The sequence below is a fragment of the Cebidichthys violaceus genome, unplaced genomic scaffold (assembly GCF_023349555.1).
Source record: "Cebidichthys violaceus isolate CVI_PGR_0920_01 unplaced genomic scaffold, fCebVio1.0.p SCAF_19, whole genome shotgun sequence".
In the NCBI taxonomy this organism is placed as follows: Eukaryota; Metazoa; Chordata; class Actinopteri; order Perciformes; family Stichaeidae; genus Cebidichthys; species Cebidichthys violaceus.
The window spans coordinates 12,797,317-12,820,072 of record NW_027176361.1 but is presented as its reverse complement, the minus strand read 5'-3'; the positions used below and the strand labels follow the sequence as shown (position 1 = coordinate 12,820,072).

The 22,756-nt window shown below is 43.4% G+C and overlaps 1 protein-coding gene across 2 annotated transcripts in view; it reads left to right on the top strand.

Moving 5' to 3' along the window:
* The first annotated feature begins 12,775 nt into the window (after positions 1 to 12,775).
* The window catches only part of aco1 (aconitase 1, soluble), a 16,834-nt gene continuing 6,853 nt past the window's right edge, over positions 12,776 to 22,756 (top strand). Inside the window, exons 1-15 of one of the 2 annotated variants that reach the window (XM_068713734.1) lie at positions 12,791 to 12,878; positions 13,407 to 13,507; positions 14,259 to 14,391; positions 14,500 to 14,668; positions 15,791 to 15,928; positions 16,082 to 16,151; positions 16,245 to 16,428; positions 16,617 to 16,756; positions 16,915 to 17,086; positions 17,179 to 17,279; positions 17,635 to 17,751; positions 18,580 to 18,739; positions 18,848 to 18,983; positions 19,997 to 20,081; positions 22,224 to 22,380. In XM_068713734.1, coding sequence (XP_068569835.1) covers positions 14,283 to 14,391; positions 14,500 to 14,668; positions 15,791 to 15,928; positions 16,082 to 16,151; positions 16,245 to 16,428; positions 16,617 to 16,756; positions 16,915 to 17,086; positions 17,179 to 17,279; positions 17,635 to 17,751; positions 18,580 to 18,739; positions 18,848 to 18,983; positions 19,997 to 20,081; positions 22,224 to 22,380 — 1,738 coding nt within the window. In that variant the 5' untranslated portion in view covers positions 12,791 to 12,878; positions 13,407 to 13,507; positions 14,259 to 14,282. Of the gene's footprint in view, positions 12,879 to 13,406; positions 13,508 to 14,258; positions 14,392 to 14,499; positions 14,669 to 15,790; positions 15,929 to 16,081; positions 16,152 to 16,244; positions 16,429 to 16,616; positions 16,757 to 16,914; positions 17,087 to 17,178; positions 17,280 to 17,634; positions 17,752 to 18,579; positions 18,740 to 18,847; positions 18,984 to 19,996; positions 20,082 to 22,223; positions 22,381 to 22,756 lie in introns of both variants that reach the window. The other variant, XM_068713732.1, reaches the window with a different exon arrangement.

Below are 22,756 nucleotides of genomic sequence, written 5' to 3'. Positions count from 1 at the left end.
TGACGTAGGCAGTCGCGTGTGTCTTTATGTGTTGTGTTCATTCGGTGCGCACCGGATTACTTGAAATAACGATTATAAATGTGGATTTTATTGTAAATGAATCGCTGGTTAAAGTAGTAAATGCATGCCGAATTAAAATGCACTTTCTGTTGATTCAGATTGTATCTTAAAGCCCACTCTTGCACGCATGTGCCCTTGTAGATGACCGAGTACGTTTCAAGTTGATGTATTTTCAAATGAAGTTTGGCATGTTTGTTTTTTTACACATTTGTAAAAATGGAACGTTATCGGACATGCAAGGGTACCTGTCGGGTTGTAGCGGGCTCCTCATCCCCGGTGGGTGAAGGTGTTACTCCTTCGAGCGATGCTGGGGTGCACGGAGAAGAAGCCATGTTCCCCCCGTCAATCACTCACTACCAACTGCTCCTGGCGTCCTCCGGCATTCAGCCCCGCTGCCCGCCGCTGCTGCGAGAGGACCGGTAGCAGCGATGGTTTCTTGTCCGAACACAGTGACTCTCTGTCCCGCTACACAGTGGAGCCACTGTCCCTCCTCCGGACGGCACTCGTATGCTTGTAGTCCGGTAGTCCGGTCCAGGCAGATGACGTTTCTCACTCTCACTCTTTCATACACACACGCCGCTCTCTCCCTCCGTCACACACACACACACACACACACACACACACACACACACACACACACACACGCCGCTCTCTCCCTCCGTCACACACACACACACACACACACACACACACACACACACACACACACACACACACACACACACACACGCCGCTCCCTCCCTCCGTCACACACACACACACACACACACACACACACACACACACACACACACACGCCGCTCTCTCCCTCCGTCACACACACACACACACACACACACACACACACACACACACACACACACACACACGCCGCTCTCTCCCTCCGTCACACACACACACACACACACACACACATACACACACACACATACACGCCGCTCTCTCCCTCCGTCACACACACACACACACACACACACACACACACACACGCCGCTCTCTCCCTCCGTCACACACACACACACACACACACACACATACACACACACACATACACGCCGCTCTCTCCCTCCGTCACACACACACACACACACACACACACACACACACACACACACGCCGCTCTCTCCCTCCGTCACACACACACACACACACACACACATACACACACACACACACACACACACCCCTCCGTCACACTCTCCTTCTCTGTGTCTTTGACTTCATCGCTGTGTGCTTCTGAACACTGAGACAAGAACAGATTCTTATATTGCGTGACATTTCTCTCCTCTCTTCCACGCACCAGTGTGTGCGTCACAGTGCGTGCGTGTATTTGTGTGTGAATCTCAGCACACAGCCATGTCTCATTTATTTTAGCTCAGTGTAACATTTCCTTGGTATGACAGGAGTTAACGTTGTCAACACAATGTTGCCTACATGTGGAGGATGTAATTCATTGCAAGTTCAATGTACCTAATTTGTGCTTTGAACAGGAAGGGTAAACACATTTGGACACTGTCAGACAGTCCCTCCTCCCACACACATCTCACACAGTAAAGTGTGTCATGACATCGCAGCATCGTCAACCCCCTGCTTCTGTTTTGTAGTTCCATTTGTGATACTCGGATCCTCTACACTTTGCCTAAACACTGATGCATGCAGAGCAAAGCAAGCTGCTTCCCATCATACCACATGCACCTGCCTATCATCACCATCATGCAGAGGGTTATGGGGGATGGTGGACTGTTTTATGGGGGTTGGGTTACCAAGAGGGAGAAGATGACCCTCAGCCATCCAATTTGTCACAGGGGATGCTGGGGAGGAGGTGTTGAGGAGGGAGGGGGATCTGGTTTAGGATGATTGGTTAAACTGGTTAAGGGCAGCGACATTGACCGCCCCTCTGGGTGACCCCAGAACAGAGGCAGAAGAATAGAGAGGGACTTTCTTACAGCCCAAATCAAGGAGAGGACAGTGTTTGCATGGAAAGACACCAAGTCATATTTGATCTCAGAAATGTAAGACTGATTTCAATTTAATGTCAAATAGCAGTCAGTTAGTTCAAAACAAGTACTATAGAAAAAGGATGGGCCAGCGTCCCTGAAGACAACTTCAGCAGTCAATTGTGTTGAACTGTGTTAATTCCAACATTGTCCTGTTAGTGAGTTTATTGGATCTTTTTTTCTGAAATGTACACGTGCTTGACTGTTAGCTCGTCCTCCATTGTCCACCAGCGTTCGATACTTTCAGTCGACACTGACCCAACCGTCCCTTAAAGACAGACTGACAACGCTACAGCGTGAAAAAACACAGCCCCGCAACACAGCGCAACACAACTCCAGCAAAAAGCTGGGTCATCCCGCAAAAAAAGGTGAAACTGTGACTGGAACACGGTGCGAGGTCATCCAGCACTACTGATCAAAATTCCTGGTAGGTTACTTTGTAACGTGTACGCCATGTTTCTACTGTTGACCTCGCCATTGTCACAAGGGAGGGTAAAATGAGTTTCAATGTGATAACGTTACATAGTTGTAAACTCCTTACAACCCGCTGCAACTTTAACTGGTCTGGTATGACGAGTAGTTTATGGTGGCTAACATTGGCTGCATTAGCTGCATTCATGTGTTGCGGAAACAGTTGAGCATTTACCAATCCAGATAACTCAACACTGACTTCTCGTTTTACACCTTCTTCTTCTGCTGAGTGAAGCCGATGCGGAAGTGTCTTAAACTTGCATTGTCTCTACTGACCAGCAGGGGGCGACTCCTCTGGTTGTATAGAAGTCTAGTCTAAAATGACTCTACGTCTCACTAGATTTATTGCCTCAGTAAACATTGTAAACATGAATTTATGTTGTTCTTCTTCAATACAGCATAATGTTCTATTTAGAGTCAAATAGACCATAAAGCAGAATATGCTTTAGGGCAGGCTTACTGTGATTGACAGGTCTCTACCGCTACCAGAGCCGTTTACGGCGCCTCTACGTCACTCCTCCGCATTCCAAATATGGTAATTTCTGTTCATCGGTGGCAAAAAACAACATGGCGACAGCCGTAATCCAAGATGGCGTCGGCGAAGTCGCAGAACTCGAGGATTCAAAACAGCAGTCCACAAACCAATGGATGACGTCCTGATGACTCCGTCCACTTCTTATCAGTCTCCTGGCTGAAAGATCGCTGTCTGTTGGACCCATCCATCTCCCCTGCGTGTGCCATAATAGTCTTTAAACTTCCTCGTATTACAGCGCATTCTTTTTTGTAGGTTCTGCTACGAATGCTGTATTATACCATCCTGATGTCCAATATTCACTCTCTTTAAGCGCTGGTTTGGTCTCCACCTCTTTAGCTGCTAAATGCTGCACTATGTTCACCAGCTAGTCTCTAGCTGTGTCTGTCTGCTGTTTGCTGTAGGCAGAGTAGAATGACTTCATCAGAGCTTTCTCTCTGAAAACAGCTGCCTGCTGCTGCTGAGAGTGAACCAAAACAATCAAGTTGGGCTTAAAGATGCTAAAACACTTTGTACAACCGAGGGGTGCAGTCTGTGGGTTTTCATCACAAGTGACCACTTTCACATGAAACACACACATAGATCCATTGTTACTGCACATATAGATAAGTGCAGCTTCAAGGTGTTATATAAAGCAAACAGTGTTGTCCACAGGAAAAGATCCATAGCTGTGTTGCTATTGTTAAAATCCATGTAAAAACAGATCAACTCTTTATAACCTTAAAACCATTAGAGCTCATGCACACATCTGACCTTGAAGCAGGTCAGAGCACCTTTCGCTCCTGTACTTCCACATACACACACACACATGTATGGGTGGTGGGTGTGCTAGCAGGCCAAAGAGAGCTGTCTGTGGTAATTGAAAGAAAGATGGATGATGCAATATTTCTGAGTGGAGGAGGAACTGGGACCCAAAGGTTACAAAGCTTGTTAATCAGAGACAGATGGACAGGATAGAGACTCCTCCCGCACAGCTACCGTGTTCTCTGGATGGATCAGAGATCCTAGGTTAAGTTCATCTCAGGATTTCCCTGTTGTCTTAGTGTGCAGGGTTGTTAGTGTGCCTGCACGGGGCTGAGAGCAGCCAGAGAGGTTATTTTAGCATTGGGAAGGAATGACTCAGTCCACCTGTCTAAGGAGATCACAGCTGGATGAAAAGCCCAAGCATTAGTGAACAAGGACTGCAGTGGCCCCGAGGGAGAAACCACTTCACTGCTTTGTTTGTGTGTGTTAATGTAATGGAAAGACCACTGTTAGACAGATACGCTGTAAAACATCATACAGGCATGAAGTGGCCTTCCTGAGTCAGTTTTTGATCTGAATAACCAGACTACTAATACATCTTTGCTACCTTGAGTGACATTATGAAACTTTGTAAATAATAAATAACTATCTTTTTATTCAAAAATAAATAAGTGGGAATTTCAAAGTAATAGAGCACATCCTAGCTCAAAGCTTTAGTATTTATTTTCAGACCATTTCAGAACTCATGTACATGATTGATTGACCTGTCTTTTGACTTGAAATGATGAGTTTAGTCAATGTACTGCTGAGTGCTCACTGAAGGAACAGGATTAGCATACTAATCACTAGCTGTGTGTCTTTTATACACGTTAAATTATGACACAGTTGTTGTTTTGTTGATAACAATGAAGCAATGCAAACCTCAATGAAAGTGGATTTCAGTCCCTATACTTTAGTTCTCTGAGGTCAAGTTAATATCTTGTCGTTGTATGAGCTCTGGTACAAAAGTGGCTGCAGCGGTACTGGAAATGGAAATCAATGGAAAACTAGACGTTATTACAGTTTGGGTTTTATCATTTTAGCAATGACCTTTGGTTCTATCTGTGCTTCTTGCACTACGAGTTGGTTTTACCTGGAAAGAAACATGAGGTCTCAGGTGATGATACAGGTTGGACACAAACTGGCAATTTAGCTAAATTAGCAGGCTTTCGTTGATACACAGGACAATCAAGAGTGCGTCCAATGAGGTGAAAAAGTGCCAATACTCCCCTTATTCACATGTCGGCTGGTACCAGCAATCACCATTACCCTCCGAATTTTAAAGGGAAGAAAAGATGCTATGGGAGATATTGTGGTTGGGGGTCTGCCCCCAAGAATATCTGAAGGTTTTCGATTTAACACCTTTCTTGACCATTATTATTATTATTAGTAATATTACCATAGATAACTCCCAAAAAGCTGAAAGACATAACTTGCTCTAGTTATGTAATTATTTTACCATTAGACACAACATTTAATTATTCTGTAAAATCATATTCTGTAAATCAAAAGGGAATATTCAGAAAACTTTTAAAGTATGTTTCATTAATTATTGTTCACAATTTTTTTAAAACGTATCGATAAATTACAGCACCCTCATTCTCACATTCTCTCACAGCTGGCTAGCTTCCTTACTCACATGGAAAAAAGTGATAGAAAAATGGTCAAAAGGGTCACAGCTCTAAAATCAACATGTATTTTGATTAGATGAAGAACGTTTGCTGATCCTGGTAACGTCAAACTCATCTTCTGTCTATGGTTGTCACTCACTACTGATTGGTTAGGTTAAAACAAGGGAAAGTACCGCCCTCCCAAACACAAATCAGCTAACATTAATCAACATTCTACATTTGATATTAATAATAATAATAATAATACATTTTATTTATCGAGCGCTTTTCATAGTACTCAAAGACACTTTACATTAAAATCATCATATATAAAAGCTATACACTAAAACAAACATAAAACACACAAAACATTTAAAATCAAGCATTCAAACATAGATTAACTTCAAACAGCAGGTGGAAGTAAGTAAGGGGGGGGGGGGGGATACCAGGTTAAACCGGCCATGAAAGGCCCAATTTATAATACAAGTGAAAGCAAAACCCTACTACCAAAATTCTGAGCAAAGCACATTACCGCAAACTGGATTGGCAGGTTTTATAATATAGCAACTAAACAACAACTTTTATGTGACAGTAGGTAGAAAAACCACAGGTTGGATCTATGGGTCATCTACGAGGTGAGGTGTGGGTCAGACATGCATACATGTGCTCACATGTGTCCAGATGTCATGGATAAATGAAGACAAAGGTGTGTGGAGACTCCAGCAGTGTCCCAATCAATGATATGTTTATCTCCGCATGATCAAGCATGATGTCCTCTTTGCACAATGTCCACTGAGACCACTGAAGACGCCAGGACACATCTGCTACGAAAAGGAACTGAAGCACATTCATGACACGTCTCAGGCTGTCCTGTATTAAGTCCAGTGTAAGGTTTAATATTTCATTTTAATTTCACTTGGAAATCTTTGAAAGTCCCGCTGTGACGTCGTCATCTAGCTGACTCAGACTGTATGACAGACTGAGCCTGGTCTGCTATCTATCTCTGACCTGCTAATTTATTTAATGTGTTTTTATGTTGGACAAAATATTCAAAATGTGAGGTTTCTGTAAAGCGAGCAGTGAAAAAAAGAAACATTCAAATTCATCATGAATATATTTAAGCCTTCACAGCCTGTCGGAGCCAGAAAACTAGAGGCTGCATGAATGTGAACAAGTGTTAGTTTGACTGCTCTGGACATTTTGAGGCAATCAACACAGACTTGTCAGAATTCATTCATATTCCTTAGACCACACCCACAATATTTAGTGAGCCAATCATGACCTGCTGCCAGAACCAAGCCTGTTATGAAGCCATGGCCGGTGTGTGTGTGTGTGTGTGTGTGTGTGTGTGTGTGTGTGTGCGTGTGAGTGTGTGTGTGTGTGTGTGTGTGTGTGTGTGTGTGTGTGTGTGTGTGTACTGTGACTACTGACGCCACAGTGCATTGGCTGAATGGAAAACAAAATGTCTCAGTCACGGGAACAGACTGAGCTGTCAATCACTCTGTCACCTTCCTGCCTGGAGGACACTGGTATGAAGCATACCCACAACACACACACACACACACACACACACACACACACACACACACACACACACACGCACACACACACACACACACACACTTAAGTCTTTACATTCAGTTATTGTTATAATATGAGTATTTGTATTGATTTTCCAATAAATGCTGTAACAAGTGCTCTTTACAGTGTGCACAGATGGACTACAAGCTGGTTTTAGTCACCATTAGAAACATCAATTAAGCTTTAGAAGGGGTTTGTTTCTCATTAGCCATAAGGTCAGAAATCTCTGAAATGTTCCCAGGTGGGATGTGACTGTGTATGTGGTAGTTTTTCAGGTTGGGAAAACACAAAAAAATATTTTGACACTGATGTTACTTCTGAGCCTACAGCGTTAGGTGAACAGATCTGCAGTTCAGGAGAACCACGATGTAGAGGTACATGAGAGGAAATAAAACCACTGGAACTCACTGAGTTCACCTGTGTGATCTGGCCGTTGTTTGTTGGACTCAGACACCTGGCGCCAGTAGATCAAAAGAAATCAGGAAAGACCAGACGGTACTGTAAAGTTACGCAATCTGGTAAAGTTAACCAATTATTTCATCGGTGTCACGTTGATCCAAAGTAGGTCCATTTTTTATTGAGTGAGTTGACTGCACAGGACATGCACAAGTTTCCCACCGACCTGAATCCATTGTCACACTCAAAAATCTCTTATGAGAGTACATAGAAAAGCTGAAATGGTTAGCTAAAAGTGATGGATAAAATATGAATGCATGTTTAAACCAAACAAGTTAACCATGGTACCATTGTGAGAATCAGTGGGGATTATCTTGACTTTCATAGATTATTTGGAGTCATTTCTCTTTGAGCAAGTTTATAATCTTTAGTAATCTTTAGTCTAATAATCTTTAGTACGGTCAATAGGTACCCGATTAGGGTAATGAGACCGGTGCCAAGGTTTGAAATTGATCCTCTTCCAGATGAGTCACAATTTAATATCTGTTAAACTGTACGTGGGAGTCGGAGAAGGTGTAATAGTGTAAGTTTGGATGCTGCTTCCAATCTGCTGCTAGCCGCGACTTAAATGTATTTAGGGAAGGGCTGTCGACTGTGTCCTGCCTTAAGGTGTTCCATGCCATACTGACTCTGGTCCTGATTTTTTTTTTCCTATGCCAGTTTGATGCTGGATTTGTAGTTTCTGGCTGTGGTTGATAGTGTTGGATGTAGTATGGAATTTCCGCAAGTGGAGCAGGGTCTGTTGCATTTGATGCTGTCATAGCCCTGTAGGATTTTAAAACACTGGATTACGTTTCTCCGTTGTCGGCGGTATTCCAGTGTGGGTAGGCCTAGGTGTACTAATCGTTCTGGGTAGGATTTGTCAGAAGTGCATTGTACCAGTCTCGTGGCCCGGTGCTGGACTTACTCAATTGCATCCTTCTCCCGTTTGATTTTTGGTGACCATATGGCTGAAGCGTACTCCAGATGAGGGCGGACGAGTCCCTTGTAGAGGTGCAAGAATGATGTCTTATCCATGGCTTTAAAAGTGTGTTTGATGGTACCCAGTGTGCGGTTGGCCTTGCTCACTTGAGTTTGAATGTGTTTTTGGAAGCTCAATTTGTGGTCGATCACTACACCAAGATCTTTCTCAGCTTCTGTTGATTCGAGGGTATGTGTAACTCCATCAACACTGATCATTGTGTAGGTCAGATTGGGGTTGTTGTGTCCGAGGTGCAAGACTTTGCACTTCTCGGTGTGGAAGCGCATTTGCATCAGAACTGATCAGGCCTGGAGTTGATCTAGATCAGTTTGAAGACTTGTGTGTTGAATTTCGTGGGCATCCAATATGACTTGGTAGATTTTCGTATCGTCGGCAAACATCGATATGAAGTTGCTGAGGAGACTGGGAATGTCACCGACGAAGGGGGTGAACAGCAGCGGGCCCAGGACGGAACCCTGTGGGACACCGCTAATTACTTCAGTCCAGTTTGAGAGCTTCCCGTTAACTGTCACTTACTGTCTTCTCTTTGTCAGAAAGTTCCTGATCCATAGCAGAATATTATCTTGGATGCTGGTGGAGGAAAGCTGTGCAAGACGTTCGTGTGGGACCGTGTTGAAGGCCTTGGCATAGTCCAAGAATATGACATCTACTGGTAAACTGTAGCTTAGTGCCTCCATCCACATTGCCTCTAGGAGATTTATCACTGTTGATTTCCCCGACATAAATCCGTGTTGTTGGTCGCATTGGAGGTTGTTGTTTTTCAGGTGTTCTACTATTGTCTCTGACATAATACGCTCCAGGACCTTGCATACCACTGGATGTCAGCGAGACGGGTCTATAGTTGGCTGGGTTGGATTTGTCGCCCTTCTTGTAGATTGGTGTCACTGTGGCCAATTTCCATTGTTGTGGTACCTCGCCCCTTGATAGGCTAGTATTAAATATAATGCTTAGTGGGAGAGCTATGGTATCTGCCAGCTCATTCAGGACCCGGGGATGGATCTGGTCTGGGCGTGCTGATTTGTCAGTTTAAAGTGAGAGCAGCTTCTTCAGAACCAATTCCTGTGTGATGGGAAGTTTAAGCTCAGAGTGTAGTAGTTTCGGTTCAGGTTGAGGAATGGCGGTCACATTGTGAATGTATTTGCGTACTGCTGGTTCAGGATTTTGGCGTTGCCCATGTCGTCGCTAATGAATTATCCGTCTGTATTGCGGAGGTCTGCAATATTGACCCTGGTGGCTCTCCTGCTGTTGATGTAGCTCCAAAAAGCTTTGTTGTTAGAGTGGGCTTCTTTTGCAAGTTTTGTTTCAAAGTCTTTTCTGGCCTTTCTAGTGGCGTGGGTGGCCTCCTTCAGTGCTCGAATGTATTCCTGGTAGTGTTGACCCTCTTTCGTGTTTAAGTAACGTATCCATGCATGGTATTTCCTTCTGGCTTTTTGAAGTGCATTGTAGTTCTTCCATGGAGGTTTTCTCTTAATTACATTAAGGTTAGTTGTTCTAGATGGGGTATGCCTCTCAACTGTTTCCATTAGTACTTGCTTCAAGATGTTTGCTGCTTTCTTTCTGGGTGTGTCCATTTCTGAATCTGGTTGGTTCTGTTATGTGTTGTAGCAGGTATAGGTGTCTCTTATGCATTCCACAAACTTCAGGTGTGGGATGTCGGGACTTGTGTTAGGTGTGACTGTGGGTTCTGGTGTCCATATGATGGCCCGGTGATTAAAGTCACCTGCTATGAGCTGGTGTGTGAAGGCCCACGCTAACGTTTGTGCAGAGTTTTGTTGAAGGGCAAAGCCACTGTTGGAGAACCACTTCTGTAGACGCAACCCATCAGGAATTTGTTGGTCCCTACCCCTTTCAATGCTATCCAGGTACTCTCTCTATGGTGCTGTGGTATATCTGGGGTGACTTGTTTAGCTTGATATTTGCTCTTGACATAGATGCATGTGCCTCTTGTGTTAGGTACTGTCAAATTGCTGGTGAATAGATCATAACCTGGGAGTGCCATAGTTGGTATGTCTGGTACTTGTAAATCAATGCAATAGAGGCTTCGTAATCTTGGTCGGTTGGTCTTTTAATGGATCACCGTGTGTCTCCTTTACATGCGTAACCCCCAACTCCCGTATAAACCCCAGTATATGCGCAAGCGCATTAGAATACCGTATATGACAGTACTAGTCCTACCTTAGGCTTGATTTCTGTCTAGGGCCAGTAAGTCATAGTCATGGAGTTTGTTAAGTGCTACAATGTCTTGTATTTACTCATGATTGAGTTGTCAATGTTAGCGTAATAAATCTTTAAGTGATGACGATCCTGTTGGTTTACTAAAAACTGGAAAGATGACGACAGTAAATGCTACTGTGTGATTACACGCTGCTGAACTTTAACTGGTGAAAGACGAATAAGATTTGAAAATATGCGTTACATATGTGATCTCACCTTTGGGCCTCCTCTCAGCAGCACCATCTGGTTCAGATGGTCAGAAGCTCTTGAGTGACCATCATGTTGGTGGAGCTGACAGCAGCTGTGATGGCTGCAACAGCACCTTCATCTACTGGACAACATGTAGTACTGCAGGGACTCTCAACATCTAATCTACAGTTTAAACTCTTTTGTTTATGAACAATCTTTGTGACTGAATCATCTGTAGTTTTTGAAACTGAAACTTTAAAACAAATTAATGACAGAACACAAGGGTCATTCTCTTCCTTCTAATGGTCCCTGGCTGGGTCAGGGCTGGCCTGGCTGCAGCACAGGGGGCCCCCACACATTCCAGGGCCCTGGATTGGTTAAATTCAAACAAATAATATATATAATATTACTTATATTTGGATCTGTGAAATATGGGATCTGATATTTGTGTCGATATGGCAACTCAGAGGGATCTCTCGATTAATCTAAGAGGTCACAGAAAGAGTTAAAGAACAAGACAGGCAAGAAAAAACACAATGTGTTAAAGTGATGTGTTACTTACTTAATTGTTACTTAGTAATGTGCACACAAAGCAATGTGTTACTGTGATCTCACTGCATTCCAACCCTGGACATTAAAAGGTTGGCGTCATCAGAAACTCCACAAACCGCTTCAACATGAAATATCTCACATAGATTATCTTTGCCGTGGACCAAAAGCAAATTATGAATTTGAGAAATGACTGAGCTTCCTCTTCTTCTCCGAAATATTGAAACGGTTTCTGGGTTAAAGCAAGTTTCAAAGGGTTAGTTTAACGTTATCTTCAGCCAGGTACACATTCTCAAATCCAATGAAAGGCTGTTCATGAACCTTTGAAATGACTAAATGTCATGGACACATTCAGCTTACTGAAGACAAATCACACCATGAGATAAATGCATTCTGAACTTGACATTAATTAAATAGGTTGATAGCCAAATTTCTGAAAATGAATCCATCTAAAGATAAAAAGTGTCCTTCATGAAACAGATGTAGAATAGTTGAAATATTGCAAAGTATGAATTTCCATTATCTGTCAAAAATGACGCTTTAACTAAATGCTAACGTTAACGTCTATGCCTTGAAAACTGTTGCCAACAGTTCTGTGTTTAGACGTAATGTTTATATTACTATTATTCTGACTAAAACTCTGACTGGAAGTAGAATTGCTGTTGCTGTCTGGAATCAGAAGTAGGGAAAGCTCAAACTTATAAAGAAACAGTGATTGCTGTATTTTTTTTATATTGAAAAAGCAGTTTCATCATGCAGACAGGATATATTGTATGACATGTTTGTGTTGTACTCAGACCATAATAGCGGTTTTAGATACCTCCTTCCTTTGAATTCCTGCTCATGTGGAAGCAAATGAACATGCAGACGTATCGGCTAAACAGTCATTAAAACGACGTCACTGACATACATGCACCGTTAAGCAAAGTAGAGGTTAAAACTCTCATAAAGGACAACAGGAGAAGGTCATTACCAATCTGAGAATAGGACATACAGGAAATACATCAAACACTCTATAGAATAGGCAAGCACCTGAATTGACTATGCACACACAGCAATAAACCAGAAACAAACATGTACTATGCATTGCAATAGGTATGAAGAAAGAAGGAATATAATCAGGACTGATCAATGGAAAATATAATATTACATTGGGGATCTGTTGGAAAGGCATCACGCAAACTACACAATATCCTAATTAATGACCAAAGAGCAACAGGAATAATAGAGAGAATATGTATTTATGTATTGTTTCCGTCAATCTACCGCTTCCACACTCCAGTCCAGTAGGTGGCGGCAATGCACTTCTAAGCTGGTTTACCAACTGCCAATAAACACCAAAGAAGACAAGACTAAATCGCTGTTGCTGCTTTCTGCGGAAGTAAGTTAGTGTTATTCTGTCTGTCAGTGAGAAACACGGCCGTGCTCTGGGCTATCTCCTCCCGCACACAGAAGTAAGTAAAGTCTGACCAGATCGAATAAGTGTCTCGTGACTGTCTTCACTAATGTTAGAGCGGATACTAGAGTAACGCTGTGGAATCCTTCCGATGCAGAATAGTTGAGACGTAGGTTAAGCTAGCTAACTTGCGCTGTCACATTAAAACCGTTATTGGTTATATTTTACCATGTCATGCTAATAATATATGGGAAATAGCCGCTAGCAATGCTTCTAAGACTGTCCCTTTCCTTTTATGTTTCCATACTAAACGTATGCGTTTGATAACGTTTGAGTTTGACTAAGTACCGTTAGCTAATGCTAACTTACGTCAGAGGGCCAAGTGAAGTTAAAGGGTCGGAATGGAACTATGAACAATGTAGGACAGGATCCAAGTCAACTCCGGTAATGCAGTTCTGATTAGATCAAACTAAATCATCTCATTGTTTTAGAAAGTACACATTTATTTGCAATATACGAGAGGGTTTGTTTATATGATATCCATAATTGTGATTTGCAATAACAGTCTCAAACGGTTACATTTTAGATTTGACATGAGGAGCTGTGTGGTCCGAGAATTACGTCAACAAGATGACGACTCTGAACAGACATTCCGTTTGTATAATGCTCCGGCATGGACATATTTAGGTTAAACATCCAGCAGCAGTCATCAATTCATTCACCAACACTCACTATAACTGCTTCATATTGTCACACACACACACACACACACACACACACACACACACACACACACACACACACGTGCTGTGTGTGTGTGTGTGTGTGTGTGTGTGTGTGTGTGTGTGTGTGTGTGTGTGTGTGTGTGTGTGTGTTGCATCACAGTAAATGTCAGTGTTGTAAATTGACTTTGCACTTTGCAGCAGACCTCGCTCTCTTCAACTAAGCAGCCAAATATGTGGACATTCAGGATGTGGAGGAGTGTGTCTCTACAGGAGCCTGTAGCAGAAATAAACTGAACTCTTCTTCAGTTTGAGTTATTCTTCCACCAGTAAAGCTTGTCCAACACTCAGTTGCACATTTCCTTTTCAAGTTCGTTTTTGTGAAAGATTGTTCTGTTTAAAGCGTATTCAGATTGCTGAAGAGGTGTAGGTGGGTTATGTAAGGTTAGTGAAACATGCGATGAGAGTTCACTAACCCTCAGGCTGATCCATTTCCACACTGAACATGGAAACAGATGACGTGTGTTTAACCCTCTCCATGCTCTGTATAGAGATACTACTCTCTGATTTGATTGATCTGGTCTTCATGTTAGCAGGAAACACAAAGGAAGACTAATGAGAATATTTCATATTTTCAATAGGTTTCATTTCGTCCCTGCTTCTGTTTATTGTGTAGTATTACAGTCAGTCTTATGTTGCTTCTGTTCATGCTTTAGATTCGTACTGACACACAGAGGAGGATGTCTGCGACTGTGAAAAATCCTTTTCAACACATAGTTGAGCCTCTGGACCCCAACGACCCAAAGCAGCAGTTTTACAATCTTTCCAAACTTGGAGATCCCCGATATGGTAACAACAATTCTCTGCTGGATGCAGACATGAAACCTGTCGTCAGAGTAATGGAGTAGTTTTAGCGATCTATATTCCTGAGAGGTTCACTGTCCATCTGCTCCTCAGACCGCCTGCCCTTCTCTATCCGGGTCCTCCTGGAGTCTGCGGTCAGGAACTGTGATGAGTTTCTGGTGAAGCGCTCAGATGTGGAAAGCATCCTCAACTGGAAGCAGACCCAGACTCAAACGGTGGAGGTGCCATTCAGACCCGCTCGCATCATCCTCCAGGACTTAACGTATGTGGACACCATTCATTTACATTAGAATGTCAGTGAGTAGCTCCACAGGTTTTTAGCAACAGACGGAACCCTTTACACTAAGTACAGCAGAGGGAACTCCATCAGTCTCACACACACGGGTCACAGTCACTGAGAACTACTCATTCTGTAGAAACAGTTTACTGAGAAACTCAAAGTGAGTGATGTCATCAGATTAATCTCAGTTTGACTTTGATTTCTACAAATTCATAACGGAACGCCTGCGTTACAGTCTGCCAACCTGAGCATGAAAGACATGGTTGTTTTTCAGACAGAGGGTCTAAGGTTAAATGATGCTGAGGTGCATTATGGGAAATGTAGGATGTGTTTTTGCAGGTTGACCAAGGACTAAAGTCAGGATATCTCTGTCTCCGCTGCTTCAAATGTTGACCATTTGGGATAAATATGTTTAAAATGATATGAGCAGAGCCAAACCAACAACGAATGGATCTACTAACTCGTATTGTGTGTGTGTGTGTGTGTGTGTGTGTATATATATATATAATAACATATTATATGTGTCGTTGTTAAAACACACCAATGAGCCTCACTGTTGCTCTGGGTCACATGTTCCTTCATTACCATGAACACACACTGTGCCGCTGGATATAGTCCCCAAATAATGTATTTCCTCCCGTTTGAGTGACATTTGGTGAAAACTACAGTGACCAGCTGTTTCATGGAAATATTGAGCTTTTTAGAGATTTACATCTTCAGTGGAAACCAATGGGCTGGAGCTCATAGCACTAGACTGGGTTAGAGACTCAAACAGTATTGAGTGTATTCTTTGTTTAGAAAAATACTAAAATATCGTCAGCCTTATCCTTTTATGAAATCTAATTTGATGGAATGGTGCAACCATGAAATCATGGTGTCAAGCAAAAGGCTTATTAACTACTGAGTATGTCATGCTCATAGTCATAACCCATTCATATCAGTTTATTGTTCAACACAAAGAATGAATGAGATGTGAGGATATAGAACCTTGTCCTGATTGTGATATTGATTTCAGGTGATGTCTCCCAAGCCTGATTTCCTTTTGTATTCCGTGATAATGAAGTCTAAATGATGGTGAGTGGACACGTGTCTTTGTCCTTGCAGTGGTGTCCCTGCTGTGGTGGACTTTGCTGCCATGCGTGATGCGGTGATGAAACTGGGCGGTGACCCAGAGAAGATTAATCCTGTTTGCCCCGCCGACCTCGTCATCGATCATTCCATCCAAGTGGACTTTAACAGGAAGTAAGAGCTCCCTCCACCATCACTTCTTAAGTTCTGTGTTCTCCTTCATACAGATACAACATGAACATCATCTCAGTTTGCTGAGGCTTTATCACTATAATATACTTTGTCTCCTTCTCCATGTTGTAAACACACCGGCTCTTTTCCCTTTAGGTCTGACAGTCTTCACAAAAACCAGGACTTGGAGTTTGACCGCAACAGAGAGAGATTTCAGTTCTTAAAGGTGCGAAAGGGAACAAACCCAGTGTGAGGTCTGATATAAAGGGAGCTATGTAGAGATTCTTTTTAACTATTAAATATGTTCTGTCCTCCCCAGTGGGGCTCAAAAGCCTTCAGGAACATGCGCATCATCCCTCCTGGTTCAGGGATCGTTCACCAGGTCAACCTGGAGTACCTGGCCAGAGTGGTGTTCAACCAGGATGGCTTCTTCTACCCAGACAGCCTGGTGGGCACCGACTCCCACACCACCATGATCGATGGACTGGGAGTGCTGGGCTGGGGTGAGACGCCGTCTCCTCTACAGTACACATATCCAGTTGTGGTTTATATTTGGTGCAGATGCCTGCTCTCATTTATTCATGCAGTGCAATGGCACTAGCTAACGATAGCGTGACAATAACCAACACAGCCGCACTTTGTTGATCACCGATCACGAAGTTCCTAATAAGAGTCGTCATCAAACCCTCAGGTGTGGGTGGGATTGAGGCGGAGGCCGTCATGCTGGGTCAGCCGATAAGCATGGTGCTGCCTGAGGTGGTGGGATACAAGCTGTCCGGAGCCCCAGACAAGTTCATCACCTCCACAGACATTGTCCTCACAGTTACTAAGGTAACCACGACCCGTTGAACCGCTTAACAATGCAGTCATCACAGTAAAGTAGAGGTATGCAGAGACGTGTTTGATTCTGCCGGGGTCAGCTCTCTGGCAGCATGTCTGTTGTGTTCATCACAATCTGACATTGTGCGTCGTCCCCCCTGTGCTCTCAGCACCTCCGTCAGGTGGGTGTCGTGGGGAAGTTCGTGGAGTTCTTTGGCCCAGGCGTCGCTCAGCTGTCCATTGCCGACAGAGCCACCATCGCCAACATGTGTCCGGAGTACGGAGCCACAGCAGCCTTCTTCCCTGTGGACGACGTCAGCATCCAGTACCTGGAGCAGACCGGTGAGTGTCCAGCTGTGGAGATCCGGACGTATTGGTCTCTCTGATTCTTGACAAGAAAGTGTTTCCGAGGTTTCCATTTTGTATGTATTCAGGACGAGAAGCAGAAACGCGGGCGTACGTTACAAAGTACCTGAAGGCAGTGGCCATGTTCAGAGACTACAACGATGTCTCCCAGGATCCAGACTTCACTCAGGTCACTCTCTCCATTTCTCTGCATTTTGAAGTTCTACTTAGAGATTGAGCCCCTTTGATAAAAGAAAGGTTGACTAACAGTGGCTTTTTAAAAGGTCAAAAAGTGTTTCCAAATGCCAGCATGGCTCAACAGAGTACCTCACTGACACTGAACCGGGTAGCTGTCAGCTGCAACATATAAGCAACAAGTAATGTGATACCGACACAAAAATATGATGAGACACAAAACATCTATTACATGGTTCAACATAAGACCTAAGTTTCGACTGTGTAAGCAGGATAGTATGAACTTCCAAATGATGAGAGAGCTGTGAAAGGAGCCACCAGCTGTAGTACATCCTGTCTCCGGCTCTCAGGTGGTGGAGCTGGATCTGACCACAGTGGTCCCCTGCTGCAGCGGCCCCAAAAGACCTCAGGACAGAATCCCTGTGTCCGACATGAAGACAGACTTTGAAGCCTGCCTGGGAGCAAAGGTAGGTGCTCACACGTCACATCATGAAGAATCAGATACACTATCAATAAATATGATAAAGTATGTATTTAACAGGAATCGAGACTGTGGTGCCACTTGTCAGAAGGGCTGTGGATTGAATCTCAGTACTGTTGGATACCGTCTACTGTCTGTAGTACTTCTATATGTAGTACTTTTATTAAGTATAGAAAACACAAAGAGCTAGCATCACATGTCTGTTCAGAGCTTTCTTATTTTTTAATTAGATCATTCCTGATTTAAATCAAAACATTGCATATTTTAGACTTTTATTCTTATGGATGCCTTCTGGATAAGCATTATTTCATATTTAAAACTTCTCTTGTTTTTTGTTTTTTTAAATAAATGGAAAGTTTGTACAACATTTTGTTCATATTTCTCAAAGTAAAGTGTCGTGAAACGTATAGTTTGGCATTGTTACAAGAATGGGAGTTTGTTAAGTTTGGACCACTGCTGTTCCTGTCGGTGTGTCTGACTCTCTGACTCTCTGACTCTCTGGCTCTCTGGCTCTCTGACTCTCTGACTCTCTGGCTCTCTGGCTCTCTGACTCTCTGACTCTCTGACTCTCTGGCTCTCTGGCTCTCTGACTCTCTGGCTCTCTGGCTCTCTGGCTCTCTGGCTCTCTGGCTCTCTGACTCTCTGGCTCTCTGATTCTCTGATTCTCTGGCTCTCTGACTCTCTGGCTCTCTGGCTCTCTGGCTCTCTGGCTCTCTGATTCTCTGATTCTCTGATTCTCTGATTCTCTGGCTCTCTGGCTCTCTGGCTCTCTGGCTCTCTGACTCTCTGACTCTCGTCTCTGTGACGTTTGCAGCAAGGCTTCAAGGGTTTCCAGATGGCTCCAGAGCGGCACAGCGCTGTGGTCCCCTTCCACTTTAACGGGAAAGAGTATTCATTAAGCCACGGCTCCGTGGTCATCGCTGCCATCACCAGCTGCACCAACACAAGCAACCCATCTGTCATGCTTGGAGCAGGTGGGTGTGCTGTACTTCTCTTAGTGGGATTTCTGGAATATCATGGGGGTGTGTTACCTCCTGACTCTTAATTGACACGGTTAATAAAGATAAATGCTCTTCTTTCAGGGCTCCTTGCAAAAAAAGCAATAGAGTGTGGCCTGAGCGTGAAGCCATACATAAAGACCAGCCTGTCGCCTGGCAGCGGAGTGGTCACCTACTACCTGAAGGAGAGCGGGGTCATGGACTACCTCTCTCAGCTGGGGTGAGCTGCTCTCTGTCCCCATCAGTCAGTTCTCTTCATGTATGGAAGATCCCGAACATGTTCAGTCACTTCATGTGTAAAAGTTCATTCTTTACAAACAAAAAACAAGGTCCATATTCTAGCTTCTTTTTATCTGTAAAATCAAACATTAGTTTGCACGTTGTTAGAATTCAAACTGTAATGACGTGTTTGAATTCAAGAGGTTTCAGTCTGTGAGACCGTTTGAAGTCATTTGCCTTGTGACCCAGCAGAGGGCGCTCTAAACACTCACACCTGTTGACCAACACACACACACACAAACACTTAAAGGAATCATGATGTAATATAATGGTAGGGGAAACTTGTATATACATACTTCTATATGTAACGGCCTGTTATCATGTGACTAAAGTTGATCTGACAACTGAGCAAACATCTGCTGAATATTAGTTTTCAGTAAAATGATCCGCTCATATTTTGGTTTGATATCACACTTTCTATATATGTATCATATGATGTATGAAATATTCTTGAAATTGAATTGAGACTAATCCAGTGAGTTAGATCCGTGATACAAATGAAGACGCTCTCTGATTCACTACAGGGGCTGCACACAGACTCATGAAAGAGACAGCGGCCGAGAGAAATGAATTGTGCTGAAAATACTTCTTTTATTTTGAAGCATTTGATACAGTGAAAATGGCGCCTCTAGGCTGCCCTTGATATAGCATTTGTATGCAAATATTCAATCAAAGGCTGTGACGAAAGCCAGCTGAGTTGTCACTGTTGATCGTTTCCACTTTAAACTGAGCGCAGAGTTTTGACCTCTACGTGAAGCTTGTGATCCCTGCAGCATTTCAGTGGGAACATCCTGTCAAAACACAGTAAATAAACACCAACAGATGTCAAACAATGCTGTGATGCACGTGTGACACCACAGGCCTCGCTCATGGTGCACATGTGATTTTTGGCACAGTCAACTGCCGTTATTTTGAAGCTTACCTTGTAAACGATCCTTTTGTCTCTCCTGTTAGCTTTGAGGTCGTTGGCTACGGCTGCATGACCTGTATAGGAAACAGCGGGCCGCTCCCAGAGCCGGTGGTGGAGGCCATAACACAGGTACTAAGACTACTAGGAGTACTAGGTGTACTAAGACTACTAGGTGTACTAAGACTACTAGGAGTACTACAGTCCTTGACAAAAGTCTTGTTGCTTGGGTACAAGTTGACCTTAAGTGCCCCTCAAATATATTTGTAATCAAATTTTTTTTTTACAAGAAATGGCCAATTTCAATCCCAACAGCTTTTGAAATATGTTTTGGTGCCAAACGAAACTGCTGAAAAGCATTCTAACGTTCACAGCTTGGTAAAGCCCACTGAGTCAGTTTTTGCAAAGACAAAAGTCTTGTCGCCTTGTCATATGATGCACCCAATCCTAGATTACAGCCTCACCTGTGATCAATAATTGATCAATCAATTAGTGGGTGTGTATAAAAAGAACCCCAGCACACCAGACCTTCACATCAACTGCAACTTGACCTCTGACAACATGCCTAAGATTCACCCTGAGACCAAAGCGTTGATTATCAAGAGGCTGAAGACCAGATCCACTGCTGAGGTGGCTGACACCTTCAATGTGTCTCAGCGTCAAGTACAAAGAATAAGAAAAAGATTTGAAGAGACTGGAGATGTTTTTGACAAGCCCAGGTCCGGCAGACCCCGCAAGACAACTGCTCGGGAGGACCGTTTGTTGGCTCGAAAATCCAAGGCCGGCCCCTTTTCCACTGCAGCAGAGCTCCACCAGCCTGGTCACCTCAAGTCCCCGTGGCAACCAGGACACTTTGTAGAATTCTGTCTCGAAATGGCCTCCATGGTCGAATCAGTGCCCAGAAACCAGCACTAAACAAAAGGCAATTAAAAAAACGCGTGGCATTTGCCAAGGCCCACAGCCTGCTAAAAGGATGGACGCTGGGAAAGTGGCAGAAGGTGGATTTCTCAGATGAGTCTTCGGTTGAATTACATCACAGCCGCAGCAAATATTGCAGGAGACCTACTGGAACCCGCATGGATCCGAGGTTCACCCAGAAAACGGTTAAGTTTGGTGGCGGAAAAATCATGGTCTGCGGTTACATCCAGTATGGGGGTTTGCAAGAGATTTGCAGGGTGGAAGGCAATATCGATAGCCTAAAATATCAAGAAGTATTAGCTACCTCTTACATTCCCAACCATAAAAGGGGTCAAATTTTGCAGCAGGATGGTGCTCCATCGCATACTTCCATCTCTACATCAAAGTTCCTCAAGGCGAAGAAGATCAAGGTGCTCCAGGACTGGCCAGCCCAGTCACCAGACATGAACATCATTGAGCCTGTCTGGGGTAGAATGAAAGAGGAAGCATGGAAGATGAAACCAAAGAATCTTGATGAACTCTGGGAGGCATGTAAGACTGCTTTCTTTGCTATTCCTGATGACTTCATCAATAAATTGTATGAATCATTGTCGAACCGCATGGATGCAGTCCTTCAAGCTCATGGAAGTCATACAAGATATTAAATATGGATCTCACAGCACCACTACTTAATTCACTGATGTTATGCAACATATTTTTGTATTTGAAGTAAATTATTTGTTCAATTTTCACATTACTCTCTGTAGGCGACAAAACTTTTGTCTTGCCAAAATCTGACCTTTCTGTGTTCATTAAATGATCAATCTTTCTTCAGTGAAGCAAATTTATTTTAGTATATTAAACATAATTTGGGAGGGTTTTAGCGTTCATATGAGCCATTTCTAAAACCAATGGATTAATTAAAAGTCAGGTTATAAGCTGTTGTTTCTACAAAATGGATAAGTGACAAGACTTTTGTCAGGGACTGTAGGTGTACTAAGACTACTAGGTGTACTAAGACTACTACGAGTACTAGGTGTACTAAGACTACTAGGTGTACTAAGACTACTACGAGTACTAGGTGTACTAAGACTACTAGGTGTACTAAGACTACTACGAGTACTAGTCTGTGTCCACATCCCGACTGTATGAGCAGATCACATTCCAAGCACTCCTAGCTCCTTTTCTTCCTCTTCTATCTTCTTTTTCTCCATTTGTTTTCTGTTCCTGTTTTCTGATCTGAAGTGTTCCTCATCTCATTTTACCAGCTCTGTAGATGAACAGTAATACATTTCCAAAATATAATGACATGAAGTGTTTTCTACCATGGGGTGGTCCTCCTGTCATTTGAGGTGTTTGCATCTCTTTGTGTTCCAGGGAGATCTGGTTGCTGCAGGGATCCTTTCAGGAAACCGAAACTTTGAAGGGAGAGTCCACCCCAACACCAGAGCCAACTACCTGGCTTCCCCCCCGCTCGTCATCGCCTACGCAATCGCCGGCACTGTGAGGATCAACTTTGAGAGCGAACCCATTGGTGAGTCGTTGTGTTCTGAGAGTAACTACGCAGAGAGAACAAAATGGAGTTGTTTCAACGCTGAAGCGCATACGTTTGAAGTGTCTGCTCCAGGCTACATTAGCTTCTACTAGCATAACACACCAGAGTTTACCACCCAACTGCTGCTGGTCCGCGATGCATTGCCAGGTTTTGTCAAGGAAGAAGAATGCATGAATAAAAAAAGATAACCCTGCTTCTGCTGATCCATTGTGGGTCTGATACTGTTAAAGGAGAGCAGTGATGAATCAGTGCACCACTCTTCTAATAATTAGTATTTCCATTCCTTATTATCAGTTCTGTTGTTCTGCAAAGGTTGTGTCTCTGACTACCAACACACAGTCAGCCTCGGTGCCTC